This window comes from Oryzias latipes, chromosome 8 (genome assembly GCF_002234675.1).
Source record: "Oryzias latipes chromosome 8, ASM223467v1".
Classification (NCBI taxonomy): domain Eukaryota; kingdom Metazoa; phylum Chordata; class Actinopteri; order Beloniformes; family Adrianichthyidae; genus Oryzias; species Oryzias latipes.
The window spans coordinates 10,244,607-10,265,113 of record NC_019866.2 but is presented as its reverse complement, the minus strand read 5'-3'; the positions used below and the strand labels follow the sequence as shown (position 1 = coordinate 10,265,113).

At 43.0% G+C, this 20,507-nt stretch overlaps 1 protein-coding gene across 7 annotated transcripts in view; it reads right to left on the bottom strand.

The window, feature by feature from the left end:
* The window catches only part of LOC101172334 (BAH and coiled-coil domain-containing protein 1), a 61,424-nt gene that overhangs the window by 4,436 nt on the left and 36,481 nt on the right, over window positions 1–20,507 (bottom strand). For 3 of the 7 annotated variants that reach the window (XM_023957528.1, XM_023957529.1, XM_023957533.1), the window contains 20 exons: window positions 17,558–17,683; window positions 15,017–17,284; window positions 14,171–14,282; window positions 13,876–14,075; window positions 13,575–13,733; window positions 11,971–12,227; window positions 11,501–11,846; window positions 9,834–10,757; window positions 7,923–8,092; window positions 7,671–7,807; window positions 7,430–7,543; window positions 4,425–4,475; window positions 4,200–4,314; window positions 3,686–3,914; window positions 3,409–3,600; window positions 3,137–3,310; window positions 2,727–3,007; window positions 2,362–2,488; window positions 2,145–2,259; window positions 1,780–1,855 (listed from right to left, as the gene is read on the bottom strand). In XM_023957528.1, the coding sequence (XP_023813296.1) occupies window positions 1,780–1,855; window positions 2,145–2,259; window positions 2,362–2,488; window positions 2,727–3,007; window positions 3,137–3,310; window positions 3,409–3,600; window positions 3,686–3,914; window positions 4,200–4,314; window positions 4,425–4,475; window positions 7,430–7,543; window positions 7,671–7,807; window positions 7,923–8,092; window positions 9,834–10,757; window positions 11,501–11,846; window positions 11,971–12,227; window positions 13,575–13,733; window positions 13,876–14,075; window positions 14,171–14,282; window positions 15,017–17,284; window positions 17,558–17,683 (6,173 nt within the window). The remainder of the gene's footprint in view (window positions 1–1,779; window positions 1,856–2,144; window positions 2,260–2,361; window positions 2,489–2,726; window positions 3,008–3,136; window positions 3,311–3,408; window positions 3,601–3,685; window positions 3,915–4,199; window positions 4,315–4,424; window positions 4,476–7,429; window positions 7,544–7,670; window positions 7,808–7,922; window positions 8,093–9,833; window positions 10,758–11,500; window positions 11,847–11,970; window positions 12,228–13,574; window positions 13,734–13,875; window positions 14,076–14,170; window positions 14,283–15,016; window positions 17,285–17,557; window positions 17,684–20,507) is intronic. The other 4 variants (XM_023957531.1, XM_023957532.1, XM_023957530.1 and 1 more) reach the window with 4 other exon arrangements.

Genomic DNA, 20,507 nt, shown 5'->3' with positions numbered 1-20,507 from the left:
TCCAACACAATGAACACATACATTACAAACAGTCTGAGAGCAAAGGAGCATTGTGAATGGGCAGTCACTGTGCCACGTTTCCAAGCGGCACTTATCTCATGCCAATGTGCCAGTCAGGGCTGAAAGGAACGGAAGCCATAACGCAGTAAATCCTGACTTGCTGAGTAATACTAAAGAGGGCCTGAATAGAGGGTTTGTGATTGCAGGTTGCCAGATCCTTTCTCCAACAATGAAGGCAGCCCCAGCATCCGCCGCTCACTAGGGGCTCTTTCAGGTTGCTTTCATTTACTGTTGCCATGGCAAGAGACCCCTTTGACTGATGAAGTGTGGATGTGATAGTGTGGTTGGGCGAGCGGGGTGACTGAAAATTGGGGTATGGGTGGCAGCGTCAAATAAATGGCTTTCTTCAAAAGAAAAAAAAAAGGGGAACGGGCAGTAACTTTAAAAGCAGGTGGGATGCCATGAATGTTTAGATAAAGGGAATGTTGACAGAAATCCAGCAAAGTTATAAAATGACACAATAAAATGCTTTATGGTGACATAAAATACTTCTGAGTGTGTGAGTGAGCTTAGATTAATGAGTGGGGGAGATAAGTACGGTCTCTTTTCTGCACTGACTTTTACACGGTTAAACACGTGCTTCAATACAAAAATGAGAAAGGATTTGAGGAATTCAGGAACTAACTATGCCTATAAATCTGCAGCATGTGAGCTATGATTGAAGTTGTTCTGCTGAGACTCTCCATTATGTGCAAACATAATTTCCTTTATCTTTTATTAGCAACAATGGGACCTAAATACCACAACTAGATAAGATATGGTCATGGCCTTTTAATGGTAGGCAGTGTTACAGTGCGTAGACAGTAATGTTGCCAGGGAACAATTCCTACTTAACATGAATGGATCCAGAAAGCTTGCACACAGCAAACTACATGATACTTGTCAAGACTTCAAACCTTGTTCTTAGACATTCAAACGTTTTAACTTCTCTTGCAAGCTTCTCTCAAAATCGGCACAGAGAATTTTTTGTCTCATTGGATATAGGATCTAAGAAATAAGTCAAAAACATTTTGTTCCAGATTCTTGACAAAAGAAAAATTGAGACTCAAAAAATTCAAATTGCATGATTTAAAAAATGTTCATAGACATCTAAACGCATTTGGTTTACATTTTCAAGAATTGAATTGTTATTTATTTTCTGAATGTAATAAGAAGCTCTGTAATTTTTGGCTTTAAAATTTTAAGGATGAATTTTAAGGATGTTCCAAGCCTTAAGGAGATCATTTTAAAGTTCAGTATGTGTTGACAAGTTAGACTGGCATTCATTGTCATTACTTTGGAAACAAAAATACAAACCACTTGCTTAGAGCTAACAAAAAATTACTTATTATTGGGCTGTATAGCATTCAATCTGAAGTAATGCTATCTAACAATCTTTGATTGGAACTCATTTCTAAGATTTCTTATTATGTAAGACTTACTGTATAAGAAAATGTTAATACTTTCTAGTACACTCCTTTTAAGATTAGTGTTATTTTCTTGTTAGGCTACCTTGTTTTGCAGTACAGCAACAAAAACTTTGTTAAAAACACATTTGTAGTTTCTTAAACCAATAAAACTAAACATTTTTCTCATAAGTTTTTGTTCATTTGACTTTAAAAGACTTTAATAATCCACAGACACTGAAATATGTTGCTAGAAGAGAGATAGTTGAGCAGAAGTTGCTAAAAATCTAGAAAGAAATGACTGAGAGGGTTTTTACAGAGTGATGAAACTCACAGCCTCTTGTAGCAGTTGTTCCAGTGAATAGATTCTTGAGCGGTTTCCTCTTTCCCCATCAATACTGATTTTAAATCTAAAAGAAAAACATGCACAGAAAAGAAACAGATTAGTTATTTAGGGGTCTGTTTTATGCTATCCTGGATCCCACATCATGGGTTACTCCCACTCTGCTGCTGTTATTGCATCTCTGCTCCCTGAGAAAGAGCAGCGTGGTGTGAGATAATACAGAGCGATTTATGATTACCCTAGGAACCTTTTCACCACAGATCAATGACTTCTACTGTAACAAATCAGCTATGTCATTATCACCAAACAGGAAATGTACCCCGAAAGACTGTGGAGCTGCCTGACTGATCACTCACATGTCAGGGATTTCCAGACTGTGGACCCTGGCAGCGTAAAGCAGCTCATCCTCCTTAGAGATCAACACCTTCAGTCCATCAGTTAAAAGTTCTTTGGTCAGGACACAGTTTGGAGCTGCAAAGGGAAAAGTAGAGACCGATATCACATTTAGACAACACAGAAACACACCGCTGCTGAAAGCTCCGTCAAAATGGTAGTTTATTATTTTTTTTCTACCTTCGAGGCTTTTGTTGTTCTGTCGATGGCTGCTGTCATCTTCCTCAGAGAAGCTGCTGCCATCCATCTGAAAGCCCTCATCCGCCGCGAAGCTCTCTAAGAGACGGCTCACAGCTCGCCCCTTTGACTGGAGAGTATTGGTGAAAACAGAAACCAAATTAAACAATGACAATTTTTTGCATCTGATATAAACCAGCAAACCTCAAGCTGATTCACACAAAATGCCATAAATGCAAATATTTTTGCACATTTTAAAATGGATCCAATTCTGTCAAGTCCAGCAGACAATTTTCCAGTGAAAGACAAAAAATTCAGGTTTTAAAAGAATCCATTTCAGTTTGGGTGATACTAATCCTCATTTTCACCTTGTTTATAGTTCCTCTCAGGATGGTGCTCTTGCGGGTCGCCCTCTTCAGCCTCTCACTGGTCGTTGGAAAGGTGGCCAGTCCCATGCTTCTCCTGAAGCGGCTGCCTCTTGTACCAAGGCTCCCCCATCGTGGTTCCTTGGATCTGGCTCCACACGATCTTCTTCCTCCTTCTGGTTGCTGGATTTGATGGTTTTTGACTGCAGTGGCTATACCCAGCCGACAGGTGGGTTTCTTCCGTACTTTGACTTCCCCCTCTGTTCCAGACAAATTCTGGGAGCCTGCGGTTCAAAATAAAGACACGGATTTAGACTGAACTTACAGGAAAGGAGGAGAAGAAGAAAACAGATGTTTCCCATGAGGATGTGGGACAGAATGGTGGACTTATTGTTTTCAAAGGGCAGCCTCACCATAAAGCTCCTGTCTCCGTTTCTTGTTCCTGGCCTTTTGGTTGGCCTCCAGTTTCACCACAGATGAAGGGCTGGGGCCCGTCACAGTTGAGCAGGAAGTGACATCTTTGGGGGACTGGGGCCTGTAATCTCGACCTTCATCAGTCTCATAACTGTCTTCCTCTTCTTCTGCTTCTAATAGTGAAAGTACAGCATATATGCGTTTATCTTCTCGACACAGATGCTAAAATTCAAAGTTAAATCCCAAGACATTCTTATTTTCACTGCCTTGCCTTGGTCAGATGAGTCACTTTCTGCAGAGGAGCTCTCTTCCTCCACCACTTTCCCCCTCTGGCTCCCATGAACCTTTGCCTTCTGCTGACTCATCAGCGAGGATCCTTGCGAGAAGGTGATGGATCCATTTTTATGTCCACCACGCACAGTTCCAGCCCAGTTGTCTTGGGGGACACTGTCCACACTGGCTGCTGAGGAGAGGGCAAAACAAACGTTGACAAGCAGGAAAAAGAAAACGGCATCAGCACAACCAAAGCCCTGATTAGCAGTGTTTACCTGTATCACTCTGTCCCCCAGACTCCCGCCTGGATTCAGCTTTGACTGAATTCTTGTTCCTGAAGCCATTCTTGGGGTTGGGGTTACAAAGGGAAACTTCCTTGTCCCTGGGGCCTGTTCCTGAGAGATTCTTTTTAACCTGGGCCTTCTGTTTGAGCTGTGCTACATCACCAGCCAGCTTGGAGCTCAGCACGCTGTGAAGACTGCTTTTTCTGCCGCCTTTTATCTGCTGCAACAGAGACAGATGAGAGACTGAGAGAGCGGGTTACAGCAGCTTCAGAGTCTTCTGAGTGTCAGAGGAAGAGGGCCCTCATTTGCACTCACAAACCACAGAGGAATAAATTGACAAAGCCCCAGCGAAAGAAGGCATTAATGTAGAAAAAGGAGGGATGGCTTGTGAGGGTAGCACCCTGTTAAAAACAGTGTACCAATGGATTATGTCAAATGCAAAAAAAAAAAGAATGTTGACGTTTTTTACTTTTGCTAAAAAAGAAGGACTAGGACATGGACTGACCTGTGTGCTACTGAGTCGCTCAAAGCCTTGACTTGAGAGCCTCTTCTTCCTTCTCTGGCTTTCCCCGCCCCCTCCGAGGTCCTCAGGCGACAAGCCAAGCCCCGCCCCCATCAACCTGTCAGTCAAAAACAAGAAAAAAGCATTTATCAGAGGAGAATGGGGATCACTTGAAAGTAAAAAAAGGAGGGGGTAGGACATCATAAGAGAAAAACTGAGTTGAGTCACCTCTCTGTGGGATCTAATAACTTTCCTTTCTTTGTCTGGTGAACAGCGGGCCTAAAAAGGACAAAGAAGGCTCAGTGTCTGAACAGCGCACTCCAAAAAAATTAGGATCTAACAAGAAGCCAAGGACTGTTTGAGGGTGGTGTGGTCTGCACTAGGACCTTATCAAGGGAGCGTGTTTGTGACCTGCAAGGCTCTGCATCCCTTTGAAGGATACCCGAACTGTTTTAAGGACACTGCATTTGTATTCAGCTGCATGATGTTCTCCATGAGTTGCATGACTGTGGCACAGTCCCCCCCCCATCACCACAATGTACTGTGTACTGCATAACAGGCAAAACACTCCGAATGCCCTTGAATTTTTCCTCCTGCAGCAATCCCATATAGCACACCGACATAAGCCTGGCTACGCTCGTACAAAGGATTAACCAAGCATTTCTTGATTTGGAAATACCTTGAATTCAATAGAAAAAAGTTGATCCAAACTTGTTTGTGCACTATTGTTTTTTTTGTTTTGTTTTTTTTTAAGAAAAAACCGTGAAATACAAAGCATACATTTTAAATAGTTGCAAGATCTTCAAAGTGAGGGCGACAGGGTTGTCCAGTTTTAAAGGTATAATTGGTGAAGAAAGCGAGCGTGTTGAGCAAAGCTCTCGTTAAAAGGAACTGCATCTATGCAGGACTGTAATGGCATCAAAGCTAAGTTTTGTTTCTTTTTTTTTTTAAACTCAAAACTTAAGTTTCAGTCTGCTGGATTATAAATAGTTTCTACAGTGTTTGATACAGAAAAAGGGAAAATAGGCAGACTATCTCCATTCACAAAGTTAAACTTTTTTTAAATTTCTAAAACAAAACAAAAATCCTTTGTCAAAGCATAATTACCTTTTTTTAAATGATTGGAACTGTATTGGATCAAAACAGTCCTACACAATTTGAAATATAACACTATAACAGCTAGAAATCCCCAGGATATCTTAGAACATAGTTTCTGCAGAGCAGCAATAGTTTTTGCCTCTAAATTACTGAATTGAAAGTACTCTGTTAATTTATGTCTTCCATCATCATAATCATCGGGATAACCACCGGAGTGGGTCGTGAAGTAAAGCTTAGGACTTCAAGAAAATGCTACATTGTATTGAATTAATTTTGACTCATTGCATTTTTTTAATAGCATACCACATGACAAATAAATAACAGACTGGTGCCGCACTCACTTTTTCAAGCACCTGAGCCTTCTTGTATGGATTTGTTTTATAGAAATTACAAAAAAAAACCTTAGCTGCTAAACAAATATGAATGTAATTTTTGGCATGAATTAGTCATCCATAAATCAAAGTCAACCTTGATGGAGCATTTGCCAGACAAATGATTGCTCCAGCGAAATCAACTTAATGGTCAGATTTATGGTTTGTTGGTTTTATTCTCCCTGATGACAGAGGTTCTGAAATAACACACAATAAAGTGCCTGGCCTTGTCAGGGTTGTCCTAATTCATCCATGTATTAGCAGGGACTTCCTAAGCTGACAGAGGATACATCTCATAATCAATGTGCACTAGTGTATGTGAAGGAAGAAGAAAGGCAGAGGGACTGTCTGCCCACTGACAGACTGAGTGACAGAGGTGCCTGTGAAGTGTGAGTCGCTCCTGTGAGGCAGATCCTGCAGCGTTCTGCCTTCCGCCACTGACGAACATAATGTGACAGAGTCCCTCCCCTCTGTGGGGGGGCTGGTAGGGCTGAGCGCATTCTGACTAATTAAAGCGAATTGATTAGCAGTGTTTGCAGCCAAGCAGAACCCGCACACACATAGAAAAAACAATCTAATGCATGAATAAAGGCTAACAAGGCCTGCATAATTGAGTCATATTGCACAAACAAGGAGGCTTTAAAGCATTTTTACACCTACAAACTTCTAAACTCTAATAGGGCTTAAGCAAAACAAAACAAAGATGCCAAATGGGTAAACTCAAACCTACTGTCTTTAACTCTTAGTTATATCACTGATGCAGCAAATCCTGTTCTTGCCTGATTTTCTAGAGCATTCCTTTCTTGTGTGCTGTTTGTAGAAAAGAGCACACCTTGAAGAACGATAAAACTCAAAGTTTGGAGGAAGATGCCTGGAGTTAAGTGGATTTTACATGAAACACAGCAATGCCCTCTATCTGCTGTATTTCACTGCAGGGACTTGGTCTGCTACCCTTACATTTGGGCGTCATTGTCACCGAGCATCAGCATCTCCAGTCTGATTAGCACTGGCTTGGCAAGAGGGCAGGGGTACACGAGTGGAAGGAAAGTGGAGGTGACAACCCAGAGGGGCAGCCGGAAACACTGGATGCTTGTCCAGATTTATGAGTAAGAATGGAGTATTGGGAAAGAAGAGATGCTGCAAGGTGGCATGTGGTGCCCTAAGCCTTCTCAAATGCTCATGAGAATCCTAAATGAAGCCTGACCTTTATCCCCAGTGACCCTCTGCCTTATCAGGCCCTAACAACCATTTCCAAACAGCTATGGTAGTATTATAGACAAAAAATGGACGAATTAAAATGTCTCAGTTTTCTTAGAAACACTTATATAGACTTGCATATTTTCTTTGGTTTCTCAAATTCAGATTTAAGTGGGGGCTCTATAATTAAAAATACATCTTAGCTGGATCAAGTTTACCGACATCTGCTTGTTAGCTCTCACACTCCAAAACAAGTTCAGGGAAGTTCAAATGGAGCCACAGCGGCGCCGCTGAGATTTCTTGTCCAAATGAATCCGACTTCAGTTATCAATTGCAGTTCATTTATCAGGTAAATACCAGCAAACACAAACAACAAAGACCATGTTCATATTCTATGAACATTAGCTTAGAAGAGTTCAGAGGAGAAATCTGAGAAGGGTTCATCCGTTCTCCCATTTCCTGTTTTTGCTAGTGAGAAGCACTCCTTGTATGCAGGCAGTACAGAGGGGCTTATCATGCAAGACTGAACTGCAGCCAGCCAGCAGAGACAGACTAACAAATACTCACTTGACTTTTCTTTGGCCCTCAGTTAAGGACAGTGGACCTGTGGTGAGGGTGGGTTTCCGCTTCCTCGGCCGGCCTGGCCCTCGCCGTGCAGGGCTACGCGGAGTTTCCTCCTTCCTGCACAAATTTAAAAAAAAGGCAAAACGAGAAAAAGGGTCAGTTTAAATAGAAGCCACATTAAGAGGAATCGACTCTTTTCACTCGTTTCACATCTGAAGAATGGATTAAAAACAGTGATACTCACTGATGGTCATGTTTCCTCTGAAGTTTGACCAGTTCCTTTTGCTTTTCTTTATAACGACGTTGTATGTCAGCCAATTTTACACGCATTGCAAGTTCAGGTCCGTCCATAGCCTCCATGTTAACTTTAGCTGGGCACACCTGAGATACACAAAGTTTGTTATATTGCTAAGGTGAGAGGCAACCATAAGAGTTTCCTAGCAAACACAACGATAGCCTTTAGGTACTAAAGAATCTGGATGGGTTGTGGTCTTACTGGTTCATTTCGAGGAGCCCAGCTGCACTTTCGTCGTAAATTGAAGATCCTGCGAGCCGGACAGTGTCGTCCTGAACCCAGGCTGATGCTGTCTTGGGCTCCCAGCTCCAAGGCACGAGCTGTGGCCAAAGTAGCAAGGCTTTGAAGGTCTAACATGAGCAGATCTTCTTCTGTTAGGCAAAAAACAAACAAAAGGTTCATTTCAGCACCTCTGAATTTTCTGGATTACGAGACAGTACAATTGAACAAATTCATGATTTCATAGTAAAAAATATCGCAATGAATTCTAAGTTACAACTAGTTTTTCTAGTTGTAACACAAATGAATACTTGCTTTGACTGTTTTTGCTGTTAACCCTTGGTAGTCCAGGGCCTTTTTGATCAATTTGTCTACTAGAATTTGCTCAATTAATTTATCTTTAATGTATCTTTCTTGGCAATGCTAGTTTTTATTACAACTCCCAGTTTCTTTTTTTCGGACAAATGTTTAATGATATTACACAATAATTCCACGATCCACAACAATTTGGATCAGCCTTAAACTGTCCAAAAAAGAGTATTAAAATGTTCAAATGTTTGCTGATAGAAAAATCATAATAATTCAGATGAAATAGTTCTTATATTTTACAACAAAAGATCAAACACGTAGAGACAAAATAAAACAGTATGAACCCACAAAGAATGGCAAAAAAACAAACAAACGGGCGAAGCCCCACTAAACTATACACATAGTTTCAAGGATTTATTCTAAGGCGTGTCATAGTTCTGTGTCATAACTTTTGTAATGTTTGTTTCAACCCAAAATGTTTAAAGCTGAACCTTTTTTCATCCTCCAAGTTAAATTCTGAAAGAAAACAATGCTAATGGGGGGCGGGGGGGGGGGGGGGGGGGGGGGGGGCAGCCAATATGACTCACTGGTGAGTTCAGCGACTAATGAAGGTTAAAGACCCAAACTCAGACATTTTATTTCTACTACAATTCCATGATGGAGTGTAAAAGTACTCAGGGAAACTTGAGACTGAACGAGGAGGATGCAGCTTATCATTTTAGAGGTCATATCAATATGGACTCACCAGATGCCGCAAGATCAATGGCCATCTGGGCCAAGTGCTTCCTATGCCCCTTTATCTTTGACCCAACAGCTTTCCGGGAAACATGATTTGTCAACAAATTGGCACTTTTTGATTTCAAATTGAATAAATGTTTTTCTTTCTTTTACTTGTTCTAACACTTGTTAAGTAAAGACTGTTGTTGTGACTGTAAGGCTGCCACTTTTCTCAGCTGTCAACCGTATCACATCACAAACATGACATCACTTTTTTACTGTTGGTTGATGCCGGTTTTCCAAAAGTCTCCTTTGGGAACCATTAAATGCATTAGGATGCCGTGGTAAACACAAAACATCTTTTGCATGAATGAAAAAAAAAAGAAACATGTTGTGCTTTGAAAAACAACAAAGCTTTTAAAGGCACTTTAAAACAATGGGGTCTAATTAGCCAGGCAATTCTCCAAGGTGTTGAAACCATCCATTGCCTTTGTGTTTACTCATCAACTAACCAGAACGTGTTTGGGGGGGACGGAAGACCTTTGCTGTGCTGCACACTTGTGAACAGCTGCAGGATGGACATTTGTTTCTCTCCAGCAACCTTTAGGAGAGGATTCTGCATTCAAAAATTGCATTAAAAAGAATCAGCACACTAGCATGTTGATGAGCTCTGTAGAAGCACGTTAGATGCCATCTGAGGCTTTTGAAACTAGCAGCAGAAGAGATTTTTAAATGGCATAAATCTCAATAAGAAAAAGGTCTTGAAGAATGCTAATCTCTCAGTAAACTGGGAGAAGTGGAGTTGCGGGTTCAGCTTATATGAGTGGGGTCATGTGTCTTGTGGGGGGCTCATGTATTGTCCCTCACCCTGGCTGTTCCCGCTGGTCCGTTTCTGCTGCTGTAGCTCCAGATCGGCCAGCTCGCTCAGAAGCGCCATACCTTGGGTAGAAGTGCACTGCAAAGGAGCAGGTGAAGGGGGGCTATGAGGGAACAATGGAAATGGGGGTACATCTGTGCAAAAAGCGGCAGCGATCAGCAGCTCCAGACTCCAGTAGCAGGGCACGAGAGGTTTATGTGGCTGGGCAATGGTTTTGCAAGCCGAAGCTGAGGCAGGGGACAGACACACAAAATCCACTGAGCCTTCACCATGGGTCATGTTGCTCCCACAGTCCTTTGCTCCTTTAGAGAGTGGACTCTGCAGCTGTGGGGCTGGAGGGGACGCTGGGTCAAGCTCAATGATGGCGGGCAGCTCTGGCTCCTGCTCCCCTGGTATATTGACCTTTTGATCATGCTCCACCTGAATCTCCCCACCCGCTGCCACCTCGTCATCTTCCTCCTCCAGAGTAATTACAGCTTCTGGCCTTTTAGGCTCCTCTGCTGAAAGGGGAACTGTAGAGGAAGCCGTCTCACAAGCTGTATTCTCAGCTGAGGGACAAACCAGTAGACCAGTGACGTCTGAAGCCGGTTCATCTGCCTCCTCTTCATCAGGCACATAGTTGGCTGCTACCACTGCAACCTCAACCCCCTCTCTTGGATCCAAAACCCTGTCAGCCACTGCTTCTTCTTCTTCTGGCTCCACTTCCTTGAGTGGTAGTGGCTCTGGGAGGGGCATGACCACCACTTGGCAGGCTAACTCCTCCTCCAGGCTAGCAAGGGGCTCAGGAGCATGCTCAGAAGGCTCTGCTTGGACTGCTTCCAGGTCAGCTGGCTCAGCCAGTTGAACATCCTGTGGAGACGGCCCACGTCTGAAGCCCATGGCAATAGCAGGGTATGTATATCCTGGAGGTAAATCTAAAGAAACAGACCCAAATGATCAATTAATTAGATAAAATCATTTTATTTCTGCATTTAAAGATTAATAAATCTATGCTAAGCCTTTTTTCTTACTACTGACTAATCTTTTTTCCCCCTACTGAGGGAAAGCAAGATTAAAAAGTGTTGAAGTCCCACTGGCTTGATCTCCCTGCAGAAGCAGGGGTAGAAAACGTCAAAGAACTGTGTGTGTGTGTTTGTGATATTTACAGTGAGCTACACCTTCAGTTCATCAAAAAGCATAAGCCTCCTTTTCCGCGTAAGAAATGTTAGACACACATTAAAAAAGATGCAGAGAGCAGGGCGTGAGAGGCGAGGACTACCGCTGAGGCCCGTCTCAGCCATTACCAAGGTAACAGAACTGGAAAGCACCACAGCAGACAGCCGCCATTTTCTTTAGCTTTGAGCTGTTTCAGTCAAGGTTTTAGGATATACTTAGGATATAAATTATGTGCAAAAAAGGCAAATCAGTAATCTAAGATCAGCTGATTTATTTCACTTATTGTTTTTATTGAATAAAACTATTCATTGGACAGTAAAACATGTTATTTGCAAACTTCTTTTCTGCTATCCTTTAAATGTGTTAAAACTGCTTCATGTCGACAGCCATCTCTTTGACTTAGCTTCAACCCAATGTTCTGGATGATGCTGTAACCAAAGCCACACAGCGCACTGCATCAAAGGCAGCAGGGAAGCTATGACGATTTTTTTCTTAAGCTTACCCGGCTCCAAAGACTCTGGATAATCTTGTGGGGGCTGTCCTTTGCCTCTCTTGTCTTGGGATTCAGCCCCCTTAAGCATTTGAGGTGGAGCAGGACTGATGGCAGGAGAATGAGGGACTGCTGCAACGGGGCTGGGGGCAGGGCGGGGTGTTGAAGGAGTGCTTCTAGGATGCTGGCGCAGGGAGGGGGATTGGTAACAAGGTGACATGTGAGTGGCGCAGGCCCCAGGGGATGAAGCGTTTCTCTGTGGGGGGTTGTAGGGGTAAGCCTTGGCAGGTTTGGACATTCGCGGCTCTGAAATGAGTTCCTCTAGTTGATCTGAGGGCTCATTTGGTCTCTTCTGTATCTGCTCATTGAAAAGGGAAAGGAAAAAAGATTCTTATTTAAACTGCAATCTGAGAAAAACAGCCTAATCCTTGATTAAATGAGATTTAGAAAACATAAAAACTTATGACTTCATTAAGTTTGACCTGTTCACTGTGAGGAACCTGATGCTGCATGCCATGTACTGCTCTGTGAGACTGCTGCTGAGGCTGAGACTGCAGCTGGGATTGTTGTGACGGGTGACTCTGGTTCTGGTGCTGAAGCTGCTGATGCTGCTGGATGGCATACAACTCCTGTTGCCGTAGAAACTGAGATCGGGAGTACACAGCAGGATGTTGCATGTGGGAGGGTGGGCCCCGGGCGCCGTACACAGGAGGCCACAGCCCTTGCTGCTCCATCACATCTGATGAGAAGAGGGAGGAGGAGAGTGATGAAAGAATGTGCATGCAGATACACACATTCGGCATCAACGCATACATACTCGAATGCGTTAGGGAGCAGAAAACATTTGTCTCTTCCATATCTATCATTACTCGCCTCCCACACACGTATTTTAAAACAGCAACAAAGATTATGGATCATTTAAAAAACATTGTATTCATATGTTACAGCAGAGTCTACCCTTCTAAGAAATGATTTTTGACTTCTCAAAACATCTCCCCAGGCAGCTGCAGTCCTACATGCACGATTCTGTAAAAGCAGTTTCTAAGGAATTACATTTTTAGAGTTTGGGAACATTAAGACAAACAAAAGTTATGGTAAATGCTGAAATGCGGCCTGTGGCTACAAGGACAGCTTTGTGGGACGTGCAAGGGGAAACATTTTTTCTTCTGTATGAGACAAAATGAGCTACCCTCCTTAAAGTTTTGATCCAAGTGTTTTTTCTTAGGTCAGCCTCTTTTTTGGGAGTCACATCAGATTTGGTCAAACTTCTACAGATGATTAACAGATTTGTTTTACTTTTTATTAACCCTGTCCACGTCTTACGTTTGTTAAACATGTTTGTTGTTTTCTAAAGCTAAAGGGTCTGCAACCTTTTATGCTGAAAGAGCTTTTTAGTTGACAGAAAAAAGGCACAAAAGTCCCACTTTTGCGTTTCATGTTTAGTGGCTATGAATCAATTCATTTATAATATATAGCTTATACATATTTTCTATTATTGAAATATAACAGTATTGTAATTTTCTATATATAACCTTTGAGAGAAGTTCCTTTCAAAATAAAATATACCCAAATTAAATAAAATCCTCCTCTAAAAAATGTATAAAATTGAATGAATAATGTCAAACAGGGTATTTTCTGTCATTATGACTTCAGTGTTCTTTCATCCTGTTTCTCCTTCCACTATTAAATATAAACTTGACAATACTGGTGTAGCATCCATTTTTTTGAATATATAAACAAACGTAACTGCAAAAAGATCAATTGTTGATTTAATGTTGATCTTGTACTAAACCCCTCTAACAGAACCATCATTTTTTATGTTATCCAATGAGTCAAATGTCGAAACATAAAGCTTTAAACAGAATAATCAAAACTACAAACCCATTATTTCTTTAAATTATAAGCATTTTTCTCTAAAGTCAAAGAGCCACAATGGAGGAGTGAAAGAGCATGTGGCTCCGGAGCCTAAAGTTGCTCACACAGTTCTCCAAATTATGTAAAAGATTTTAAGATGGATTTGACGCCATAATTGAAGCAATATATCAACATTTTCTTTAATTAATATGCTCATTTGGTTGTTGCATACCCAGATGATGGGGAGCTGGATGGGTTGGAGGCTCAGAGGGCAGGACAACCAGCTGAGCAGAGGGGTCCTGAGGCAGAGGAAGGACTGGCTGCAGAGGGCCTGGCATAGCTGCAGAGAAACCTGGTGGTAGGTTCTGGTGCAGAGTTGTATGGCCTATGCCTGTTTCAAAGACAGAGTTCTTTAAATTGTGCTACTAAGATACAAATCATTTCAACATACAGAGGTAATGCTTTATGTACAAATATATATTTTCACAGTAGGAGGTCATTGAGCCTCTTTGAATCAATAGTTATTTATCTACCGTAAGAATGTCCTGTCATCCAGAGGGACGGACTTCCAGTTCTTGGCATCCAATGGTGGTGAGCAGAGTGTGCAGCGGGATCTCCCAATTGGCCAGACTGGATGGAAGTTCCACCAGGAACAATGAGGTGAGAAGTGAGGTCACCATGACAACTGTTGGTTGGATGGATCCTTGCAAACTCCACCCTTTCTTTATTTTCCCTGTCATAACAATGAGCCAAAAATTAAAAAAACTGCACATAAACATGTATTCTTAAATGGTAATTGGATCAAAAGCAGCAGCATATGTTTTTTACCTGATATACGCTTCTCTCTCTCTGTCCAGACAAGTGATACCGATTTGTTCGTCACTCATCCTCTTCCTTTCCTCCTCAGAGGGATCTGAGGGATACATGGTGCGTGGTGGTCCTGCGAGAAAAAGCATCAGCTAAAAACCAGCTTTTACTTCTCTCCTTGGTGGAGACATAATCCCAGACTCCTGCCTCTTCTCTAAACACTGACACGTATTGCAAATTAATGTATTTCAGGTGTTAATAGCTTTTAGCCTCAACAGAAATATTGCCGAAACATCAGATCTGACACATTTAAGTTATTTCATCAAGATGTGAGGGAATATATAATAGACTAAAAAAAAACATAAACAATATTCATTTACAACGTTTGTAAAATTCCTAAGGACCAACTATTTTCTAATACATTACAACAAAAATAAGTGCTCAGATCCAGGACATGTGTGTGTCATGTGTGTGTCAAAGCCCCTAAAATAAATCAGTTTTTGTAGAAAATATGTAGCTTTTTTTCTCACAAAATATGGATTCCTTTGAATGGTTTGCATGTAGCCTCACACAATCTATCAGCTCGATTAATGTAAACTGAAACATGGATATGGACATTATATTAGCCTTTGTGCAACGTTTTCTGTCTTTTATTGCATTTCTAAACAAGAGTTTATTATTAATACTGTTTTCTGATCATCAGCCCTGACAGGAATTAAGTTAATCAGAAACAGCTGCCTGTTTCTAAAAGTAATCTACAATCATTTATCATGTTTGGGACTGCACATTGTGCTACAGAGGCAAGTTTTTAAACTAAAAATATATTGTTTTTGTGTGCCCTTGTGTGTTAACATTAGCTTTGCTTACCTTTCACAGAGAGCTGCACCCTCCCGTGTCGGCTGTTGGGATGAGTATCCGCTGAACGACATGAAGGCTCTCTTTGTCTAGCCACTGCCACTGCGATCCCCACTGGTGGCTGCCGAACCTCACTTTCCCCGTGGCACAAATCACCCATTTCCCTGCTTCGGTATTCAGGGCGCTCACCATCGTTGGTTGGGCCCTTCCTGGAAGGTAGAGTCTGTTTGTTACCCTGTAGGGCACAGCTACCCCCTGGTGGACCTGATTTGAGATTTCCCAGCCCCCCAAATGGGCTTTTCTGAGAGAGGAGCAGTGGCTGTTGCTGGTTGCTGTATTTTAGCAGGCTCTTCATGGCGCTGCTCTCACCCTGAGTTGGACCTTGGGGATCGGGTTGCTGCTGTGGTTGACTGTGAAGTGGTGCAGAGGGAGGCTGTGGAGGAGGCAGACTGATTCCTGGTTGCTGTTGCTTTTGCTGTGAGTGTTGCCCTGTAGTGCTCCCGAGCTCCATGTAGGATTTCCTTTGTTCCTCCTCTGGTTGTGACATGTGATGGGGGGGCCTCATAGTCCATGGTGGCACAGTGGACTGCTGCTGGTGGTGCTGTCCACTGCTGTTGTTGTATCCATAGGGAGACATGTCCATCTTTCTTTTAAGCTCTTGACCATTACTCAACTCAGCTGGTGAGGGAGCATCTGGACCAGGATGGCCATGCTGCTGGTGGCGAATCCTGGCTACCTTTTGACCATCTCTCTGTAAGGAGCAGCTACCACCAGGGCAATGCGCTGCTCCAGGCCCATTATGCTGCCCCATGTTTTTACCCCCAAGTGGGGAGGAGATGGGTGGGGGTCCCTGATGGGAGCAGTCTCTGTAAGGAGAAGTATTTACTGAATGAGGAACAGAATGGCCAACTTTGGGTCCTTGGGGTAATGAGGATCTAAACACGTCTATGTCAACTCCACTGTTGATACACTCAGCACTCTGTGACCGTACAACTTGGTGCTGCTGTGGGTGTGTGGGCGGTTGTTGGGAAGGTGGAGGAAGCTGTGAGGGCTGAACATGTTGGTGATGGTTTTGCATCCAATCTGGAGCCTTTTCTGTCTTTTTGTAAGGATGCTGTTGTTGCTGCTGCTGCTGCTGCTGCTGCTGTTGATGTTTTCTGTGCCAATTATGGTTCCCACCTCCATTTTTTTGCATTTCTTTGTCCTTGGCATTGCTGCCTCCTCCTCCATTTCCCACACCCTGACACTCAGGGTTACCAGCCTGGAATGAGCCACTAGATTTGTCCCCTAGGTCTCCTGCTGATGTCACAAATGTGAGCCCAGTGGCTTTAGGCTCCCTCCCTACATTGACTGGCCCTCTCTCTTGGGAAGCAGAGTTGGCTAGAGGAGCAGCTGGAGCTGAACAGAAAAAGTCTGGATGGTGGTGTGTGTGGTGTGAGTGATGTGGATGGTGTGGATGACTTGGGTGGAGCTGAAGGCAGTGGAAACCTCCTGGATGAGGGTGTGTGTGGGGATGAGTATGAGAATGGGGATGAGGGTGTGTAGCTCCAGCAGCAGAACCCATATGTAAGGGTGGGGGTACTGAGTAAGGGAGAGAGTGGTGAAGTGGTGCCTGACCCCTTTCTAGACAGTCTGCAGGTTGCTCACTGATCCTCATGTCCCCACTCACCCCTTCTTTGGTGCAGCGATTGCTACCACTTGACCCCAGATGTCTGCCCTGAGTGCTCCCCCCAACTCCTATTGCTCGAATGCTTGTACCATCCCCACCACAGCTGGACAAAGAGACCTTAGGCCCAGTTCCTGCATCTCCATTCTGCATCTTGCCATTGTGTAAGCAGGCACTAAGAGGCTTGCCCATGTTCTGTGGGTGGTCCTTGCTGTACTCCATTGTGAGTGATGCCTTATGCCTCTCCAGGGCTCGACTGTTGACATCTTCCAGGGGAAGGGGGTGTTGAGGATAATGGGGGTGCTGCGGATGGTTGTGGGAATGGTGTTGATGTGTGGTTTGGCGAGTCGGGTTGTTGTGGTGCTGCTGTTGTTGCTGTCGCTCCTTGGCTTCTTGTTTGCTACTGGTTCTCTCTTTGTCCTTGACAGATATCACCCCCCTTTCCACAGACCCTTCCTTGAGTCCTTTGTGTATTCCAGCCCCCATTCCTGAATCTCTGTCTCTGCTGCAGGACCCCTGAGAGTGTCCTGAACCTGGCCGGGACATCTGCGGCATACTATGGTTGGTTGAGATGAGCGGTGGCTGAGATGGGAGACCCCGCAGATAGAAGTTCTCTATAGAAGGACATAAAACAGCTCAGTCATTGTTATTGAAATCATTAGATGAAATCAATTTACAGGAAAAATAAAATTGCCTTACAAGTTCGTTTTTACTAAAATGTAATTTAACCCAAGAGTATATTACCAACTTAACTGTTCTGTATTCATGTAATGCCAAAAGTTGTCTAGTTCAGGTTCACACCCCTATTAGAGCTGGTTAAGGGATGAATAGGCTTTGACTATGTCATTCATATGATTGGGTTACACTTCAGCTCTTTAACCTCTGACCTTTTTGTGTGTCGTAGAAGCGGTGCTGCCCGTAAAGAACTCCACTGTTGGCGTGGTGATCCAAGTGGCTCATTGGAAGGAAAGTGTGGGCCAGACTTCCAGAGAATCTAGGATATCCTGGACCTGCTAAAGAGCGAAGGAGCAGGGTTAATAAAATGTGATAAAAGGTATAGTTATGGACTAAGTCCAAAATGAAAGCATTAAAAAAACTGCTGTCATGTATGACATTTGTCCATAAGGCCTTGGTGCAGAGGGACAGCCGTCGATCTCTGATTGGAAGATTGCAGGTTAAGTTCCTCCACTGCCTCCCCATGTGTCCCCTTATTGGACCAAGTAGTTATAGGTTGGCGCCAGCGTTCGGAAGTGGAGCCACCATCACTGTGTAAATGTGTATATGGGTGAATAGGACAGTGACCGTAAAGTGCCTTAGGCTTTTAAGGAAGATAGAAAAGTGCAAAATAAGTATAGACCATTTACCATGAGAAATTTGGCTTTTTCTCTCTTTGGCTGAACCACCAGTGACCCCTCTGGCTCTTTCTATCAGATAAGGATAGATGTAAAGCTTGTCTGAACAATCAACAGAGAGCTGATTGGCTAACTCTAGGGACCATTGGTCACAAGGATGTGGGGGCTGTCAGCCTGTAAATCTGGCTAATTTGATGTTGCTCACTGGTAGGACACAAATGAAGGTAGAAGAAAGAGACAGACCATCGCAATATTAACACAAGTATAACAGTGGTGCTGCAACATCTAAACATGTTAATTGTAGGCCCACAACTAAATTATCTTACCTCAATGCTTTCTAACTAGATAGTTAAATACAAGAGCATAGATCTAAATTTAAAGGAATTAAATGTTTAGCATGACAGTTATAGCAGCATTTTGAGGTTTTAATATTATTAAGTGTTGCAATGTTACTTAACATACAACTTATTTGTATTACAGTGACTCCATTTATGGGTGTAAATAGTATTTTTAAATCTGCCTTAAATTTTTTTTCTGTTCGTTTTGGTTTAAGTAGTTCTTCATCTCCGTTTAGCCCATTTGTTTTAGTTTCACCAAAAAAAAGGCAGCAAGGGAAGATGGAAATGGAGAACAACATGTAAACAGACAGACATTTCTGTGTTATCAAGCACGTGACCCGATTTGAAAAAGAACAGGTGCAGTTCATTTAGCAGCGTGAGCAGCACGGCAGTTTTTACTGGAGCTCCAAGTGAATGTCTCACTTTCTGCTGGTGGAACAATGGAGCCAGTGCTGTGAGCCAGCTCAGGGGGAGGGAGGAGTGTTGTGGTGGGCTTAATGACCTCGTCTCATTGCAGCTCCTGCATCCTCCCATCTTAATTAATGAAATGCACGGAGAGGGTAAACAGCTCTGCAATAACACAGGAGGTGCTGCTTTCTGAGGAGGGCAACAGAGTCCTAATTGCATATTCTTTTTCCTTCATTTACCTGCTATTTTCTTTACTTTTAACTGTTTTTCTCTTTCCTCCTTTTGTCTCCGACTCTTTCTTTGGTGTCTGATTAATACGCTAACACATTTATGTCAATTCATCAACTGAAGGAGAAGAAACATGGCATTTTTCTGTGAATTTTTTTTTTTGGGGGGGGGAAGGAGGCAAACTGTTTATCCAAGCCAGGAAGGGGCCTTTTTTTTGTTTGTTTTTTACTTCTGCAGCATGTTGTTTGTGAGCGTGACGATTGACGGCGTAATCCCCTTTCACAGTGTGGTCTGGCTGTGCCCGATAATGCCAGCCCGCTCAGTTTCAGCATGCACTCCAGTGGGGTAGCAAGAGGGGGACTGCTGGGCACGGCGGAGCCCATTCAGCCATTAATCTGGGCCAGGACAAGGGAAGCTGCTGCTGCAGGCAACGTAAGCAGGGTCTTAGTGCAGTCTGCTGACTGTACAGCAGCATCGCTCACTATGGCTCCTTCCAGGTACAGACACACAAACACACAGAAGGATGTCAGCATGAGTCAGTCAATAAGATGCGTTCATGGTGCATGGCTTTCTTTCCAAGGAAGGAGCAGAAAGGACAGAGTATCAGAGATGAGTCTTAGAGGAAAATTTTAAACTCTTCGAAGTATATGTAATATTAGACAAAAGTGTAAAAAAATACACAAACAAGAATAAGAGAATCCTAATAGATTTGGATAAATATTGGTCAAATCAGAAAAAGAGGAGGTTCAAACCTAAATATTTGTTGCTGCAGAAATGGCTTAAACATCTCATAAATTGAGAAATAAATGGACAGAGCAAGGCGTAAGAAGAGCAAGAAGAAAGGAGGAGCAAGCTGAGCTGTCTGTCAGGTCTGCTAATTGAGAAAAGGTGACAGAACCATCTAGACACAGAAAGGGAGGAGAAGAGAGGAGCAGATGAGGGATGTTTGTTGGAGGAGGGGAAGAAAACTGTGCAGTATCTCTTCAGGTTTGACTAATTGAAAGGAAGGGATACAGGGTGGCGCAAGGAAAAGAAAGGAGAACGAAAGAAGCAGGTGTGTGGAAGAAGAGACGGGGGAAAGGGGGGGGTGCAGCTTAAATCTCTCTAAAAGAAAAACCCAGCAACTGCTCTAAGAAGAAAAGATGGACAACAGAGGATAGGCTTGGAAAGGCATATCAAAAAGGAGTGGATTAGGCAGGTGCACGCTGACAACTGTGTATGCGTGCAAGGGTGTCTTTATATGAGGACAGAGATATGAGACTACGGGTATACTTGGCATAATATAAGAAGCCAGTTAATCTCCAGTCAGTTGGCCTGGTCTGTCCGGAGACGGATGCTTTTTTTTCTTCAAGCCAAATCCAGAAACTGAGGTGTGAACATTTATCCAATTTTAAACACTTCCAATGTCATTCAGGGGGAAATGTAATGTGTGATTTTCTTCTTGTCTATCCCAAAAAACTGGAATTGCCTAAATGGAAAAAGATGACTTTGTTGTAGATTTTTTCATACTA